At 41.5% G+C, this 18,650-nt stretch overlaps 1 protein-coding gene across 2 annotated transcripts; it reads right to left on the bottom strand.

Moving 5' to 3' along the window:
• Nucleotides 1-207: 207 nt before the first annotated feature.
• Nucleotides 208-18,055, bottom strand: LOC149226573 (wax ester synthase/diacylglycerol acyltransferase 11-like). 2 transcript variants are annotated; one of them, XM_089377523.1, is made up of 7 exons: nt 17,466-18,055; nt 13,022-13,624; nt 12,866-12,932; nt 1,275-1,363; nt 967-1,185; nt 724-861; nt 208-620 (listed from the first exon to the last, which is right to left on the bottom strand). In XM_089377523.1, exons 1-7 carry the CDS (start codon nt 17,703-17,705, stop codon nt 396-398), a joined length of 1,581 nt encoding a protein of 526 aa, XP_089233649.1. In that variant the 5' UTR covers nt 17,706-18,055; the 3' UTR covers nt 208-395. The 2 variants fall into 2 exon arrangements, with proteins under 2 accessions (XP_089233649.1, XP_089233650.1); XM_089377524.1 differs by having other exon boundaries at nt 211-620; nt 13,049-13,624; nt 17,466-18,050.
• Nucleotides 18,056-18,650: the final 595 nt, after the last annotated feature.

The following is an 18,650-nucleotide window of genomic DNA, read 5'->3' as shown; positions in this document are numbered from 1 at the left end:
TTCACAATTTAACATGAAAACAATGTGTTTGGGGGCTAAGCATAATAAATTAAAATGAAAACAAAATTGAAGTTGGTTATGTGATATCAAAGGGAAAAAACACTACTTATTAATTATTAAATTAGAAAAACAATGATTAAGTTTTAAAAAACTAAAATTAGAATAAACTCATTTTAACGATGGATCTTATGATCTTTGAAGCACCAAAAAAATTGTATCTGTTTTGATATTGAATCCTCCTTGATGCTCAAATCGTCAACTTACCTGAAGCTATGCTAATCAGACAATAATGAATTTGTGCTAATTATACAACAATTGGGGTTTGTATCCCAAATTTCAAACCTCAATTTATTTTTTTATCTGTGTAGATCACCTGAACAAATGAGATCTGCACCTCATCTTTTTTTATCCTTATAGACACCCAATACATTAGAGCTTGGGCGGAACCTATACTGGTTAGATAACTTATTTGCAGAAAGAGACAGAGCCTCTTCCTTCATTCGAGTGAGGGCGTGAGCACAGTCCATACAGAGTTGGTGAGGATTGGGAAACATATCCTCTGCAGCCATTGCTATAAGCTTTGCTTTCCCGGCATAGCTCTGAAAATGCACGATCAGTCCCTGAAAGCAGAACGATCATTTTGAAAAAAGAAACACCATTTATACTTATAATCTGTCCTGAAACCTTAAAAATTACATATGGAACTCAGATTTAGAGATCCACCTGAGGCATTCCGGAGACAGTTGTGACGATATGAGTGACCGGGTTGCCAAGGAATTGAACTGTTTCCACCGGGCCCAGTACGTTTGAAAATACAAGAGTCGTGTTCTGGCATACTCTGTATAGTGCCTTCATTATAGTCTGTTATCAATAAATCGATAAGATTTTATTAGTTTATCGGATACGATCCATAAATTGCTGAACGAAATGCATTGGATAACGTTTACTGCAATGGTCAGTGAATACATCAACTCCAAAAACGCGCGCAAATAAAGTTTTAAGGAATAAGTTGAATCGAGGCTGGTAAGATGCTTTATTCTTCTTTAATTCGGCTCTCGCCACACGGCAATACTCGAGGAAGTCGTCCTCCTGCTCCTTGTTCTGCAACCTGAAGGGAAGCATCCAGAAGGCGAATTCATTCCCCCATCTTGCTTCTTGGGGATTCTCTATCATGTATTCAAGCTTCTGCTAAAATCAAATCAGAGACATGAGTTAAGTGAAAGACAGAAGCAAAAGAATTTGAACAGAATCTTCATGATGCAGTGTGCTCTCACATGGAGTCCTGGTGACGGTCTCATATTCACTGGAACGAGTGCTCGGATTCGAAGGCTTGATGCTTTCTGGAAGGACGATCTGTCCTTGGCTGTAGATTTCACAGAAAATCAAGTGTCTTGATGTCACAGTCAGATATACTTCCCGAACATAAAAACAGATATTTCCATGTTATCATCTACTCTGGACTTACCGAAGTAATGCAATTTAGGACTGTTGAGAAACCAGAAGCTGCAGGGTACCCAGCCAATTTGCTTCAATTTATTGATTTCTTTTTTATTTTCAGTCCTAGCCTTAACATTGAACCAGCAAGGGTGGCCGGTATCAAAAGGGTGTACAGGCTTGAAGTTAGCTCAGTGGAGATGGTACATGCAGGTGAAGGCCATATTTATCTTGATTCTGGAAATGTTCAAGAATCTAATGAACAGGAGTGAGGTCAAACAATTAACTTCATTCCTGTCAGACAGCAGCAAGGTCAAACAATTGACTTCATTCCTGTCCGTCAGATTCCAGACTGTTCTCAGAATCTGCTATGAGTTCCAGACTGTTCTCAGAATCTGCTATGAGTTAAGTTCAGCTGCGACTGTTCTCAGAATCTGCTATGAGTTCAGTTCAGCTGCGGCAAAGGCTGACTTGTGGTGTTACTTAGTAGACTTCAGAAAAGCTTTCTACATGGTCCCTCGAGATATGGGATCAACTCTCCCAGATAGGCTTCCCAGCCGATAGGGAAAGTAGCAGTCACGAGTTGCATGATAAGGATGAGGCCAAAATCCGAACCAAGGAGGGTGTGTTGGACTGTTTTAGCAGTATTATTGGAGTGAAGCTAGGGTACCACTTATTCCGAACATTTTTCTAACTATACGTCAACCAGAGAGAGAAATGGATCAACGAGAAAGTGGGGAAGGGGTAAACATCACAGTAGTTATAATAAAAATCTTGCTGTATGCAGATGATGCCATCTTAGCAGCAAGAACACTCCGAAGCTTAGTAGAGCATCTCATAGCACTAGAAACTTTATGCTTCGGAGGTCGATACAGATGAAACCAAAGTTGTTAAATTCATACCCACTTGCACTGGAAGCGATAAGGCTGTTGATTCTTTACAGGGAAAGAGTGGATAATATGCATAGCAAGCATCTCCCATGTAAAATCAGCAAGGAAGTCCTTCACAGAATGAAAAGCAAATGGGAGATACTAAGTTGCAGGAAACGCTGGCAAGGGAGGAGTTTACGTATGGAAACGGAAACGAAACGCAGAAACGCGTACGGTACGGCCCAGAAACGCGTTTCTGGCCGTACTGGCACGGTTTTCGAGGTGGAAACGCGTTTCTGGGCCATACGACGCCGTTTTCACATGCAACTTGACTTTTTTTTAATTTTTTTGTATTAAGTTGTTTTCTAATTTTTAATTAGGTTTTTCTAATGCCTTTTAGTTGCTTCTAGATGCGTGTCTAAAATTATAAAAGTGAATTTTTGCCCTAGTGTTGATACGCAGTTCATCAGGAAGTTTGAGGCATATGCAGTTCATGGTAATGTTAAATTCTTAAAGTAAAGGTGATATTTTCATCCTTTTACTTAAATTTTTAACATTACCATGAAATGACTCGGGATGTTTGAGAGTGGTTTCGCCCTCATTGGATTTCATATGGAGAAAGTAGAATTTTAGATCTCACTCAAAATCCAGCAGCCTTATCTATTTTTTAGGATTTCAAGATTGGGGGGATTGCAATATTTCCATTGGGATTTATCATGTACTAGGGTATGGAACTTGTATTTAATCAAGAGAGCCAAGCCCTCTATGCAGAGGAGACTCCCAATAATCAAGAGCATGTAGGGCACTAGGGTATGAAACTTGTATTTAATCAAGAGCACTAAGGTCGTTCGACTATGTAGGAAGAGACTCCCAATCAAGCACGAGACAAGAAATTAGAAATTTCTCGTGGCTAATTTTGGATATTTCTATTTTCATTATGTGATCATTCATGAGTAAATGGGATGTAAATGTAGAGACTTATAGTTTATGCATTGACAATTGATAATTTTATCATAATGTAATAAATTAGAATATCATATATGCTTTACGATTGCACATATTTCTTAAATGTCCTAATATATATATATATATATATATATTCGTGTTTCCCCGTTTCCAAAATTTGGGGGGGTCACGTTTCGTACCCGTGCCCGTTTCGGAAACTCGTACCTGTTTCCCCGTTTCGTGCAACCTTGGGGAGATACAATGCAGAAAATGGATCAAAAGTTGGGTTATAAAAGAGAGAATGCCCAATTCACAAAAAGGAGATGAAAAGCTAGATAAAAAGCTTTAAATTGTAGAAAAAGTAACAATACCATATGACCTAGTTCAACCCTGCAATATGCTAGATTGAGATACAAATATCTAAATTAAATATACCGTGGAGAGAAAAACGTGCATTAGCTCAATTGAGGAAAAGTTCACACAGGTTACAATTATGGTCTAAGACAAGTAGATAGAGGGAACCCAATGACCTAGGTGGATATTGGTGGCCACCCACCTATTCCACTTAGACTCCAACACTATTTTTTTTCAGTTTTCTTAATTGTAGCACAGTTTACTACTTTTGGCAGTTTTTTGGGTCCTAAACTTCCGAAGCCATTTTGAAACCCTAAACAACTTTTTTTTGGAAAACAAGCAAACACATTATGTGTGATCGAAAGTTGTAGTCCTCAGATAGATCTTTCTAACGAGGTATCGTATGCGTCAAATGGAGATCGTATGCCAAAGTTACAACCTCGGGAAGTTGGTGTACCAACTAACCCCAACAGGGCCCACAAACTTTTGGCGCTTCATCTCCTAGGGTTAGGTTTTTGGATGTTTAGGGTTTTCCCTTGTTCTCAATAATAAAAAGGCCTGCGAACATCATCGTAACACAGTTCAGAGTCATGTGGCCGCCACATCTCTTCTCAGAGATAAGCTACCATCACCTGAGCTAATTTATTTCCATTCTACATGTATACAATTTTTAGGTTTTTCTTGAATTGATGTGGGGATCTGAGCTCTGGCAATTTTTTCTCAAAAACGACGGCAATGGGATTCAACTTGGAACCTAGGTTTTCACCTGGAGTAATTTTCATCAGCCCAAGTTCTAGTTAAGGACTCCAATGGGGTATGGGACCGGTGCCTCTGTGTGCACTTGGTTTCGTTTGGGTCAGAGGGGAAGTTTTATTTAATCGGTTTTTTATTAAGGTGCCGACAGTTTTAGTTTTTGAGGGTTTTCACCTGCACCGATCAGAGTTTAACTCTTGCTCAAACCGTTTTTACCTCTTACCATAACAGTTCGCTGGCACGGCTCCCTTGCTGGCTGAGGTTCTTGTGTAGCCCGTGGTGGTCTAGGCAGGGAAACAAGGGTTTGTGAAGGGTTCCAAGGCAGTTTCTTACAAGGTTTGACCCGGGCATCTCACTGCTTCCCAAGACAAAGTTGTCTTTTACCTTAGTTAAGTTGTGGTTTACATGAATGGAGGAGGATTTTGAGGACGAATTAATTGATTATTCCTCGAACAGTCTAACATTTGGACATCTGGGTGGAGTCACGCCCGTTGTCACGAGGAGGGCTTAGACCGGCATCACCCACTCCACCAGAAGACCAGGTAAGTGAGTTAGCGTCAAAAATGGTTCATATGGAGGAGTCTTTGTAGGGCCTGGACCTCACTCAACCGGCTGCAGCGGTTTCTGAGGGGTTTATAAACCTCGAAGAAGGCACAAGCTCGCCCTTTCTTTCAATACCATTGACGTCGGAGTTGTCAACATGGAGTGAGCAAAACCAACGTGCTGAGGTTTTTCAAAGCAGCAAGGATTTTCTAGTGGCAGGGACTGAGGATCTGGGACTTGGCTCAACTGATCCTGTGGACTTTCAATTAGCAACGAACCTTCCCGCAAGCAGGCCGGAATTCTTCATGGAAGATTTTACAAGCTTATCACCAGGGAGCGGCACTCTGCCCTCCAATTTTTTCGACGGCATAGCGAACAAGGACACTGAGGTGGACGAGGCTCGTGCCTCGGACATGGATGATAACCATCTGGGGGCCGAACGACAGCAAGTTTCAGGCCTTGGCTCAAAGGAGAAGGCCGACAAGAAATCAAAGCTGTCAAAATCAAGAGAGGGGTTGATTGCTAGTGTTTGGGGAAGGCATAGGCATGGACAAAGCGCTTTGACAGAAAGCACAATGCTGGTGGGCAGGGTCCGAGGTAGGAACTACTCTCTAGGTCGTTTAAAGAGATGGACAATGGAGGTATGGGGTAATGTGCTGGAGCAGCTTCCTACGGTTTTGTCCATGTCCAGGGGTTGGTTCACCCTTATCTTTTCAAAGCAGGAACAAGTTAACTGGGTGTTGACGCACTATTGGCATCTTGAAATGACCCTTGTCCCGCTTAAATGTTGGTCACCTCTTTTCGACTCGGAGAAGGAAAACTTGGGCGCAAGGCCGATTTGGGTACGTTTGTCGGGGCTCCCACTACAATTCTAGTCCGAAGACATTTTTCGATGTATAAGGGATGATTTGGGCACTTACCTTGAACATCATAAATCATACCTGGGCTCAGATTGTCTGGCAATGGCTAGAATTCTAGTCCATCTAGATACTAGAGATGGCCTCGTGGAAAGTTATAGCTTTCAGATGGGCAACATTATCAGATGGCAGGAGCTAGATTACGAGGGCATTCCCTTCAGGTGTTGGAGATGCCATGAGGTCTGCCATCTTTACAAAACTTGTCCCTTGGTAATCGGGCGAAGGCCGAGCCCTCCGAAATGTTTTGCCGCGGCAAGCACTCAAACAGAGATGGGGATGGTTGATGATCTCACTACGCTTCAGGGCGTTTTGAGGCAGGGTCAGGGGGGGTCGAGTTCTATGCAGTCTGAATCGGACGCCTGGACCACGAATACCCCGATCACCGGAGCACGCGCCAAGGAGAACAATGTGTTTTTGGGTACCTCTTCTTCCCCCATCCTCTTTTTACAAATGATTGCATGCTATCTGTTTCTGCATCTTCAATTTGTATGTCGAATCTTGTTTCTAAAACCGGTAAGCTGAGCCCCGTTATTTGCCCTGTGGTTTCTGCCCCTGCGCCTCTACTCAGTACCCCCTGCACTACTGTCCAAAATGACCTTACTCAAGACCTCTCTGGGGATTTGGCCTCTGGCACTTCCCATCGATATAACTTGCACTCCATACCCCTCTCCCTCCATGCTTTCGGACTGGATGAGGATCCACACCCATCCCTTCCTCCCAAGGCCCCTCAGGGCAGACAATCACGTCTTTCAAAAGCTATCAAAAGGGCCAGCCTTGAGGTGGCTTCATGTATCCAGTCTCCCACAGATCAGGTCCTTAGAGCAAAGAAGAACTATGCAAAGGTTGCCCCATGAAAGGTATCTCCTTTAATTGCAGGGGCTTGGCCAGCCCGGATAAAAAAATTAGCGCTGAGAAGACTGTGTTTGTTGGAAAAGTTGGATTTTCTCTTACTGCAAGAAACCCTAGGTGATGGTCCCCTTGTAAATAAAACCCTAAAATCCTTCCTGCCAGATTGGGATTTCTTCTTCCTGGATGTGCGAGGGAGGTCGGGGGGCTGTGCCCTAGGTTTCAATAAAAAATTGATCAGGATCTCAAACGCCTGGGGTGGCAAGGGTTTTTTGGGAGCAGATTTCATCTCCATCTCGCTCAATATCCCCCTGAGGGTTATAAACATCTATGGGTCGTGCCAGAATAGAGAGGTCTTCTGGGAAAATCTGCTCCAGGCGGATTTTATGCAAGTTGAGAACCTGATCATTGGTGGTGACCTCAATTTCTCACTTGGGCTCGCAGAATCCTGGGGCCACAGAGCTCAATCGGACAGTTTAACAGGGTTTTTTGAAAACTTGTTGGATGCCCATGACCTAATAAGCATTGATTCAACTCGTATCATGCCGACCTGGAGGAATCGCAGAATGGGGGAGGATGCCCTGGCTCGAAGGCTCGACCGTTTCCTAATCAAATCCCCTTTACTAAATAGCTTTGCACACATTCGACAATGGGTTGGTTCGGGGTTGCTTGGATCATTCATCGATATTTCTAGAAATTGAGGATGCAAACCTCAGAGCTAGATCCCCCTTTAAATTTAATGCTTCATGGCTATTCGAGGATGACTTCCATGTTATCATCAAGGAATGTTGGAATCACAGTAATTGGGATTCTGGCCCCCCACCAGCAGTCGTCATATCAAACAATCTAGCCTGCTTGAAGGAAAAAACTATCAGCTAGGCTAAAGCCAAGCAGAAAAGGGATGGCGAGGAGCTAAATAGGATTGAAAGAGAGCTAAAACAACTTGAATCATTGGGGCTATCCAGCTTCGCCTCTCTACAAGGAAAAGAACATCTCATAAACCTAGAGAAGGAGAAGATCAAGTTGTTGCGAAGGAATGAGGAGACTTGGCGACTAAAAAGCAGAGCTTTATGGTTGAAGTCGGGTGATGAGAATACAAAAAACTTTCAACAGTTCACCAGGGGTAGAAAAGCTATCAATACGATCTAGGAACTGAAAGGCCATTCTAGCAGAGAGGCCAAATCTTTCTCCCAGCTAGCTGATTTGGGAGTTAGGCACTTCTCAAACATCTATAAGGACCCAAGGGGAACCAATATCGCCGAAATCCTCTGGGTTGCGGAGGCTATGCCTAGGTTTGTTGAGGAAGAGGAAGAGGAGTCTCTAATTCAGCCTGTCACTTTGGGGGAATTGGAAGCAGCTATGAAAGGTTTCAGCAAAGACAAAAGCTCGGGGCCTGATGGTTGGCCAATTGAATTCTACATTACCTTTTTTGAGCTCATTAGGTAGGACCTGCTGCTTGCCATTGAGGATTGTCGGATATCAAGTAGGATGTCGGAGGCTTTCAATTCTACTTTCCTTGCCCTCATCCCTAAGGTGGACAAGCCCCAACCCTTTGATGACTTTAGGCCCATCTCCCTTTGCAATTGTGTCTATAAGATCACCTCAAAAATCATTGCCCTTCGTATCAAGCCAATCCTCTCTAGGATGATCTCTAAGGAACAATTTTCCTTCCTCAGTCACCGTCAAATCCATGAAGCTATCGGAACTGCCCAAGAAGCACTCCACTCGATTAAAACTCTTTCCAAAAAGGTTGCTATCCTCAAGATTGACCTATCCAAGGCTTTTGATCGTGTGAGTTGGTCCTATTTACAGCTCATTCTTACTCACATTGGTTTCCCTCACCAGTTTATCAACTGGATCTTGTGTTGCATCACCTCTGTGTCATTCAGTGTCCTAATTAATGGGGCGGCTTCGGCTTTCTTCCATGCTGAGAGAGGTCTCAGGCAAGGCTGCCCCCTCTCTCCTTTGTTGTTTCTTCTGATTATGGAAGGCTTAAGTAGATTGTTAAAAAAGGCGAGATCAGATGGAAACTTGGGAGGGGTGGAGATCACTGACAGGATTGTTCTCTCTCATCTTTTGTTTGTAGATGATGTTCTTATTTTCTTAAATGGCTCTTTCCGTGATTCCTCATGCTTCAAGTCCATACTATCTCTGTTTTGTAAAGCCACAGGTATGGAGCCGAATTATGACAAATCAACTATCATTTTCAATTCTTGTCTACAAAATGAACAAAGATATGCATCCCAACATTTCACTTTCGTCAGGCAGGAGCTAGATTCAGGTCTGAAGTATCTGGGTTTCAGGCTTAAGCCAAACGATTACTGTATTGCTGACTGGTCGTGGCTTTTAGCAAAAATTGAAAACCGCATCAACATCTGGCAGCAAAAATGGCTCTCTCGTGCCAGTAGGCTCACCCTGATAAAATCAGTTTTAAAGGCAATTCCAATATATTGGATGTCACTAGAATGGATTCCTAAAGGAATTCTTCGGAGAATACAGCAGATATGTTGCATATTTCTCTGGCGGGGCCAAAATGCGAGAAGAACCTTTGCTTGGGTAAGATTGGAAAGGATTACAAAGCCCAAAAAATGGGTTGGGTGGGGGCTGAAGGAACCCTAGGAGTTTGCAAAAGCCCTCGAGGCAACGATGGGATGGCAAATTATAACCACAAACAGCCTGTGGAAGGAAGTTGTTTACAGCAAATACATTTACCCCTTATTAATCGCTGACTAGATCCGCAGTCCCTGTCAAAACATCCCAGGGGCTTCGAGTATTTGGAAAGCCATTACCCACTCTTTCGGCATTATAAAGGAAGGACTGGCTTGGAAAGTTGGAGATGGTTCGTAGATCAAAATTGGCTCGGATGCCTAGGCTAGTAGTGGGAATGCACACATCCTTCCTAGGGAAATGAGACAAGCCATGTTGGAGGCAGGATTCACACGGCTTGCTCACATTGCGGCAGTGGGGCACCCAGCTTGGCCAAGTCTGCAGTGGTTGGCTTTCGGTAATTTGGGAATAGAGGGAAGATGGAACAGGGCCTGGTTGCAGTTTTTGGGGGCTTTGGAGGAAGCCAACGTCCGGGTATCTGACAGGGAAGATGAAAAGGCCCCCACAGGCAGATATTCCCCAAAAGCTAGCTTTTCTTCGATCATGGAGGCTCGAGCAGTGAGTGAAAATTGTGGGTGGTGGCGACATCTTTGGAAGCTGAAGTTCCCCCACAAATCTCGCCTCTTCATGTGGGGCATCCTCTCAAACAAGATTCCCACTGAAATTAATCTGAGAAAGCGCATGCTTCATGGCCCCTCCCATTTCTACCTGTGTAATGTGGAGTCGGAGGATACTGACCACCTTTTCCTTCACTGTTCGGCCTCGTCTGAAATTTGGAATCACATAAACTCGACCCTCTCAATCGACACCCGCTGGGCTGGGCAGAATGTAAACGATGCTTGGCATTGTTGGTGGACGAGTGCTTGCCACTCAGAAAATCAGGAACCTGCCTCTCATCGTTTGTTGGGGTATTTGGCTTATCAGAAACCATCGGATATTTCAGGAAAAGCCCATCCTCTGGGCAACCGCATGCAATCATATTTTGGCCATTTACAATCTGATGCCCGAGGATCCGATTCAGCCTTCCATCAGAGTCATCAGCGTAGAGATCATAGACAGAAATCAGCCTTGGGCTTATTTTGATGGTTTGGCACAGCCTGAGGGCTGTGGTGGGGGGGTTGTTTTTCATTTAAATGACTCTGTTTTTTTCAAAATCAAAGTGGGTCTCGGGTGAGGAACAAATAACTATGCAGAATTAAACAGCCTTAGGCACCTCCTCCTTTTCGCAAGAGAACAAAACTGCCACAGAATTCAGATTTTCGGGGACTCTCAGCTTATCATAAATTGGATCAATGGGATCTACCTCTGTCACTTGCACACACTCAGGGATCTGTTGGAGGATGCTTTATTTTTAAAATCTCAGTTTGAGTTTTTTGTCTGCTCTCATATATACAAGGAAAGGAATGAAGTCGTTGATATTCTTTCCAAAGAGGCCACGCAGCTGATTAGAGGACACTGGTTGATTCATGAGTTCAAGGATGGGGCTTTCTTCCAGATCTACCATCGGCCCTTCATTGAAGGGGCAGAAATCCATCAGGAATGATCTATGAGATCATTCTTTTTTTTATTTTGCAGTTTTCCAATTTTTTAAGATAGTTTTTAGACTTATGGCCCTGGTTTGCTATCGTTTCCACTGTTTTTAAAAGGATGGTCTGTAAAAAAATTTGCATGTGACTGATAGAATGTTAATTTCTGGATAGTAGTGAAAGCATTTATCATATATGCTGGTATACAACATGTAATTTTCTTAAATCTTTTAATGAAAATTACGCTCTTTCCTCTAAAAAAAAAAATCAGTGTTTTGTTATCAATGAATTGAAGTTTAGTTTTCGTTGTAGCTTTGTGTTTCTGTTTAAATCTGTATTTCATTTCGTTCTTGCATAAATCTGGATCACCCAAAGAGGAATGGGACAACATGACTTATATGTGACTCTTCCGTTCTTCAGCTTCTTACTGGGACACTTCATGACTTCTTTCAGTTGGGGGAAGTAGAGATCAAACAACTCTTTTTTCTCCAATTGAAAGCATATAACCACATTAAAAAAAGGCTTGATATTGGAAAGAATCGGTGGGGAAAAGGTATCTCATGACAACAAAATGGATGACATTGCAGGAAGTGCATCAAGGGTGATGCATCTCAAGAACAAATTGGTATAGGAGCACCCAGCCGGAGTAGCTGACCTACCCCAAGGGGGCTGCCCAGATAAGTAGTGAAATGTTTTTATTCAAAAAGACTTAAAAAAGGGCTTTATAGACTTTATCTGCTTCCTTAGTATAACATACCTGCATTTGAATTTCATACTTCTGTAAAGGCTTGACCTCAAAAGGTCGTAACTTTTTGTCCCATAGACCAAGCAGTGTCATGGATGTTAATAAAACTTTGATTTGTCATGTTCTATTTAGTGGTATGGTAAGGGTGCCTTGAATGAAAAGGGTGTATAGAAAGGCACTCAGCAATGAAAGGTCATGGAGCTCATTGGCTCAATGGTCGTGGTACCACGAGGGTGTTCAGTGTGAAATGGGCACGGAATTAGATTCTACTATAACGGTGCCTGGCATTAAGGATGACATATAACTGGCCTGGTAGTGGTAGATTAAGGGTGCCCAACATGAAAACGGCATGATCGTATGGTAAGGGTGCACGGCATGAAAGAGGAATGTGGCTCTGTGGTAAGGAACTTGGCAAGGCTACCTGGTATGCAAAGGGCATGTGGCTTAGTGGTATGTTTAGAGTGTCTAACGTCAAATGGGCATGTGGCAGCTCAATTGTACAATAAGGGTGCCCAGCATGAAAAGGGCATGTAACTCTTGGTAGTGGTACAGTAAGGATACCCAACATTAAAAGGGCCGATAGGTAAGTCGGTACTAATAAGGTAGGGGTGCCAGTCATAAAAAAAGGGCATGTAGGTCAGTGGGATTAGCAAAGCAAGAGCACTCAGCAAAGAAAAAGAGCATGTAAGTGAGAGAGCAAAACATGTAACAAAGTGGGAGAGCCACCAGCCATTTGGGGGCAGATCTAGTCTGTCCAATTTTTCAACTTCTTCATCTATCTTAAGTTAATTAATTTTAACAAATAATTTTATAGTTGTGCTTGATAGAAAGTTTAGATGTGTAGTTTTTAACCACTGCAGAACCACAAACCGGTGATATTAAGAGTTGCTGGGTGCATAGAATATATACAGTGCTTGATTTTAGCTAACAACACTCATGAGACATGCAAATAGAAAATGAAGTACCCATGGACAAATTTACCCACCACAGATCTCTTAAGAACTTCAAATTTCTTGAAAGGGTTAAGGCAAACCAATAAAGACTAAGAATTTTTTTTCAAAATATTTATGGCCAGAAAAATCTAATGTATAAACTTATGAAACTTGATCAGGATGCCTTGTTTTTCATTCTGTTCTAGTTTCCTTTCCTATCTTGACACTATTATCTACATTGTTAAACATTTTATATACATAGCAGGGTAGTCACATCTTTTATCCCATGAAAACCTCTAGTCCCATTTCTCGTTCTTTTTCCCATTTCTGGTAACAGTGTACAGATGAATTGATATGATCTGTGAATAAGAACCCCAAATTAATGACAACTTACCATATAAACGGTCAAAATACCGTGCAAATCCTGCGCTAAGCATCCCGGTAACAACATCATTAACTGTCTGCACAGTAATGAAATGTTGATTATCAGATCAGATGCTATTATTACCCAAAAAATTTCAAAACTCAAGGCCAAAAGCAGTAAAATAACTGAGAATGGAAACACAGATATAAAGACCCCGTCAATAGCCTTTCTGACGATGGCAATGTCTTCAAGATCAACCGTGACATGAGCAAGGGTCTTCGGATGATGAATTACTCCTGGAGGACCTCTGAGCATTTTGCTATCTTTCATCCACAGGAACGTAGCCATAAATTGGAAAAGATCCAAAACTGTACACCAAACCACAAACATCACACCCCATAATGCCTGCAGAATTGCTGTTACATTCCATATGGGCAGGTTGCTTCTACTGTATCGGTTAATACGTGGTATAGTGGGCAGGGATTCAGGCTGACAATTTTTTCTGGTACAATCCAAGAATAGGGACATAAGAGATATGCAGTCTCCTATGCAGTGATGTATTTTAAGAATGACACTGGCCTCAGCTTCTGCTGATTTGTAATTCAACACATGGATTTGCCATAAAGGCAAGGAAGGGTCCAGAGGTGGGGAAGTAGCCAACGAGGCTGTATACTTCTCAACAAAATCAAAACCCTGGGTATAGGAGACACTGAGCTCTGGCACTATAACATGATTATCTATATCAAAAAAATTACGGAGCCATTGCTGATGCCCTTTTTTGTATCTCTTCTGCATCCACAAATAAATCAGAATCTCAACTCAACATTCCAAATCAAACTTTCCATTAAATTTATTAAAAAATTACATCCAAAAAAACTGTAACATTTGTAGTTTTCTAGAATTTGACGAAGATGAAAGAAACAAAGATAGAGCACACAGAGATGATAACAAAGCTCCACTCCATCAAAAAAATTGCAGCAGAAACTTGTATCATTTCTGAGCATATATTGAGCATATATCTAGCAAAGGATGGGATCAATAGATTGCTTGGCTTTGGCAAAACAGTGATGGACCTATCCCAGATGGCAGAACAGGCCTTGGTAGCATCGGTTACATTTAAAAAATAATTCTTGAATTGCAGGGATTGTCACATTTTAGTTTCTAATACAGTATCTTTGACTGTCCTCCACTACTGCTTTCTAGAATAAGCTCTGGATCTGCAGAAAGGATGAGTATCTTTTGATTATCAAGAGAGATTTTGACTTCTCATAGTACATGCAGGGCTGATAGAATGGGAACATGAGCAGCTCAATAAATATGGTCAGTACTTTTTTTCCAATCTATCAATAGCACCCCTGACTTTATAGTCCCAATACACCTAAGTGAATGCTGAAACCTGGCAACCTGCTCCTGCAAGAGACCATTGCAAGGATCACTCTCAACTTCAAGACATGTTCTCACTTGTTCTAGTCTGAGCTCCATGTTTGTTTTCACTTCCACAATTTTTTTCTGCGTATGATTGCACTGATCATGTCAAGGCTGCAAAGAAGGCCTGCCGAAAGGTTGCTCCAACCAAGGTTTGGTTTACAAAATGATACATGCTTGGTGATGATTATTCTAAAGAAGTATTTAATGTTCTCTGCAAGATGGACAGGCAATACCCTGTGCTCGATGGTATGCCTTTTGAATATTCCAAAATGATGTGGGATGTTGTTAGGGATGACCTACTAATGATGGTAGGGAGGTCTTCCTTTCTGGCAGGATGGGTAGCTTTTAGAATCAAGCCTTGATCAAGTTGATCCCCAGGAATGCAGCAAAGGACGCCATTTGCAGCAGGAAGCTTATTGTTCTGTTGAATGTTTTTTACAGGATTCTAGCAAAGACCCTTGTCTTTTGAGACCCCAGAAGGAAGCTACATATATTGTCTGGTTTGAGCAGATCGGCTTCATTCAGGACAGATTCAATTTGGATACTATCATCACAGTGTGGGAATCCACGGAGTTGGCTAGAGAAACTGGCCAGGAAACGCTGTCGCTGAAGATTGATTATGATAAACCTACAACACGGTAGATTGAAAATTTATCCTCCATATGCTGACATGGCTTGAATTTGGCAACAGGTTTGTTTAAACGGTAAAATCTCTTTTCAGTAATGCGTCAAACATTGTTTTTGTGACTTGGAAACTATTGAACAGGATCGTATTACACAAGTTAACCAGACAAGGTTGCCGCTTAGCTCCCTATTTGGATATCATTGCAGCTCACACTTTGGACTTTCTCCTGGATGCCACCAAGGCTCAGGATAGGGTTCATAGCATTCTCATCCGGGTACTAATTGAAGTGATCAGTAATCACTTTTAAAATGAGTCCCTTCTCTATTACAACTTGATCTGTAGTCGATCAACAGTGCCTTTGAGTGTTTGGATACCATTTGCAAAGCATCTAAAACCATGGTTAGTGAGGCCAAATCGGAGTTATGGTTTATTGTTACTGATGCTTCTCCCTGTTGGCTCAACCACTCTTCAAAAAGAGTTACATATTGTTCAGTACCTAGGTATCCCCTTGGTAGTTAATGTCTTTACTTATGATATCTGGGATTGGTGCAAAAGAAAGCTTCAGCTGCAGAGTTGGTTCTTGCCCCTGGCCAGTAAGATGGCAGTAACCTTCAAAATTCTTCAGGTTGACCATGTGTTCTTCTCATCAACATGTTTTCTTCAATTATGATATGGAAACCTAGTAACTTGTGGATGCAGTTTTTCTGGGGCCAATTTAGTGGGGAGAAGGGTCTTCCCATGGTTTAATGGGAATTCCGTACTTCAGCCAATAATGGAGGAGGCCTTGATTGGTTGAAATTGCTACTCAGGTGAAAAGCTTGGCAGCCAAGTGGATTGTCAGATTTCCTCGAGGTGATGCACCAAAGCAAATACTCTTTGGCACGGCATAGTCTAAGTCTTCTACATTTTGAAATTTTTCCGGCCATACTTTCCGGTCAATTTTGCCCGAAATCTGGTAGATATTTGTTAGAATCACATGATTGAGTTGTGTAATCTGCACAATCCCATTGTTCCAGGGGTTTTCCAGAGCGCTAAATCCATTTATGCAGGAAAAAACGCATTTTAAACGACTAAAGATCACAATCTCACCCACAATTGTCTCACCAGATTCTGGCCAAAAAAACTAAAACATAGAATAGTTAAGTATCGCCCAGGATCTACTAGTGTAAGCATGTTAACAACATTAAGGGTTCATTTGGCCAATGTGACAATATTGACTCCCCACGGGATTTCAAAATGTAGGACTCTTTTGTCCTCAAAAGGATATCAGAGGCGTGGAAAGGTGTTGGTCCTTCCTTTGCGATAAACTTCTTCGGTGACAGGAGAGATTAAGATCTGCTTGCACGTTGTATCTTAATGTGGAGGTATCAGGGGATATTTGACAGTCCGCATTCCCAAGCTTCATGCTAAAGGTTATTGTAAAAGGAGTACCCATATTTGGAGAGACACGTGGGATCCAATTGCTGCAGAGTGGAAAATTTGGTCCTTCTTCGGTGACAGGAGAGATTAAGATCTGCTTGCACGTTGTATTTTAATGTGGAGGTATCAGGGGATATTTGACAGTCCGCATTCCCAAGCTTCATGCTAAAGGGTATTGTGAAAGGAGTACCCATATTTGGAGAGACACGTGGGATCCAATTGCTGCAGAGTGGAAAATTTGGTCCTTCCTGTCGAGGGAAAAGGGCTTGCTTTCTTTCCGATAAGGGCCAGTAAACTTGAGTTGCAGAAGATGATTACTCTAGAAGAAGTTCGGAATCTTAATTGTCTGAGGAGAGGCCAATCTGGAAGGATTGGCATTGGAAACACTGGAAGGGGATTATGGACTTCAACAGTAGGAATGTATATCACCTATTGCATAAGAGGACCGACCTTGCTGCAATTCCAAATAGAAGATGGGCAGTGGCTCACCCTAAAAATAGGTGGATCTTCAGGTCAACCGTCAAGCTCCATATGGTTTGTTCCGGACTTCCTTCCGGCTTCGGATATTTGCTTGGTTCTTTGTATTTCTGGGCAGGCTATGTCAAGCTTCAGAGACTATGTTTGCAACTTTTGTTGGGCACAGGTGACAATAAAAACGTTATTTGGAAGTAATGTTGCCAGGATTGGATGGAACATGTTGTAACATGATCTCATTATATGTGTCTATTCAAACCTTTGAATTGGACAGCTACCATCCATGGTGGTTGCAAAATTGTGATCCAAAATTATGTATTAGGGGTCTGGCATTGAGGGTGGTCTGTCTAAAAGTGATGTGATGGGAGGCAATTATGCATTTTGGGGACCCCAATTTGCTGTTAAAATGGGGGGCAACTATGGATTTGGGGGACCCCAATTTTGTATAGAAAAGTCCAGGGATCTGTTGCTGAGGAGTTTGGCCAAGACTGCTGTTTTCCAAATAGATGCAACTTACTTAGATCCCAAAGATCATTCTGAGCTCATCATTGCCTAAATAATTGTAGCTATGAGTTGAGCACAGACCTACTTATTGGGTATTTCTATAAATAACATATGATGCATCTTGAAAAAAAGAAATCGCGCATAGGCAAAAACGATAAAGAAAGAACCAAGAACACTGACCACAACGCTGGAAAAGCGCTTTTGTTTGATGAGAGTAGATTGCAGAGTTGTCTTCATAGAAGGTACATCGACTGGTTTATCCAGGCCTATAATCACTAAAATGTAACAATCCATATTGAAATGGCGTAATAGGGCTCCAGATGGGGACATGGGTTCTTCGTCTTCTTCATATAAACTATCATTTCTCACACTGATCTGCTTCACCTTGAGTTTGTTCTTATCGTCATCATGGCGAGCCATGGGTGTTTCTTTGGCTTCTGTATCGTCCACGGACGAGTACAGGATATTGAAATAGCTTCGAAGATTTTTTATGATTGCGTTTTTATGAGTATAAAACTGTCTGTGCTTATTTGCGCCACAAAAACCCAACTGAATATCTCAAAACACGTGAATTATCTGCAGGAGTAGAACATACTGTGTGGCGTCCATTGGCTCTGTTGGTATGCAAGCTCAATATGATAATGGAGTTTGTTTGTTGAATGACACACGTAATTAAGTTGGAATAAGACAACGACAAACTTGGCACCTACATATCCAACGCCGGCATTAACAGGCTATAGATTTTTAGAGGTGTAAAACTGGCATGTCTGCTCCCACACGATTGTTTTTACAAAATTGAAATGGGTAAAAGTATTAAGTTTTTGGAATATGGATGGGACTGGTTAGTTGGTGGTAGATCGCCCATTAATGTATTTGGTTAAATTGGATGGGTGGCTTATACTTCATATATATTGGTGACCTGGATCGATAAAGTGGTTGACCTAGATCTTCTGAAAAAGTGGTTGACCTAGATCAATAAAGTGGTTGATATTTATGTTTAGCAACTTAATTAAATACAAACGAATATATTTAAAACAAAATTGAACCACTAAAAGCATAATTTCCTAAAATTAAAGGATAATAATTCACATATAATAAAACTAAAATTTGTATAAGGATTATAATGTTATTTTTTGGTTTATTGATTATAAATTTATTATAATTAATAAATATATATATATAAAATTATAAGATTTAAATTACGATATTTTAATTATTTTATATTAAATGATTAAAAATATATCTATTTAAAATATATATATATTTTTGATAAATTCAAATAAGTTTATGATAGATTTTTCGGCGAAAATCACATGAGAAATAATTTGTCGTTTCGAACCAACCAGTGTGGTTCATCGTCAGGAC

This window comes from Pinus tabuliformis, chromosome J (assembly GCF_031772625.1).
Source record: "Pinus tabuliformis cultivar Carrire ecotype Pingquan chromosome J, CPIR1, whole genome shotgun sequence".
Taxonomy (NCBI): Eukaryota; Viridiplantae; Streptophyta; class Pinopsida; order Pinales; family Pinaceae; genus Pinus; species Pinus tabuliformis.
Note: the sequence above shows the minus strand (reverse complement) of the source record. Positions and strands in the feature narration are given on the sequence as shown.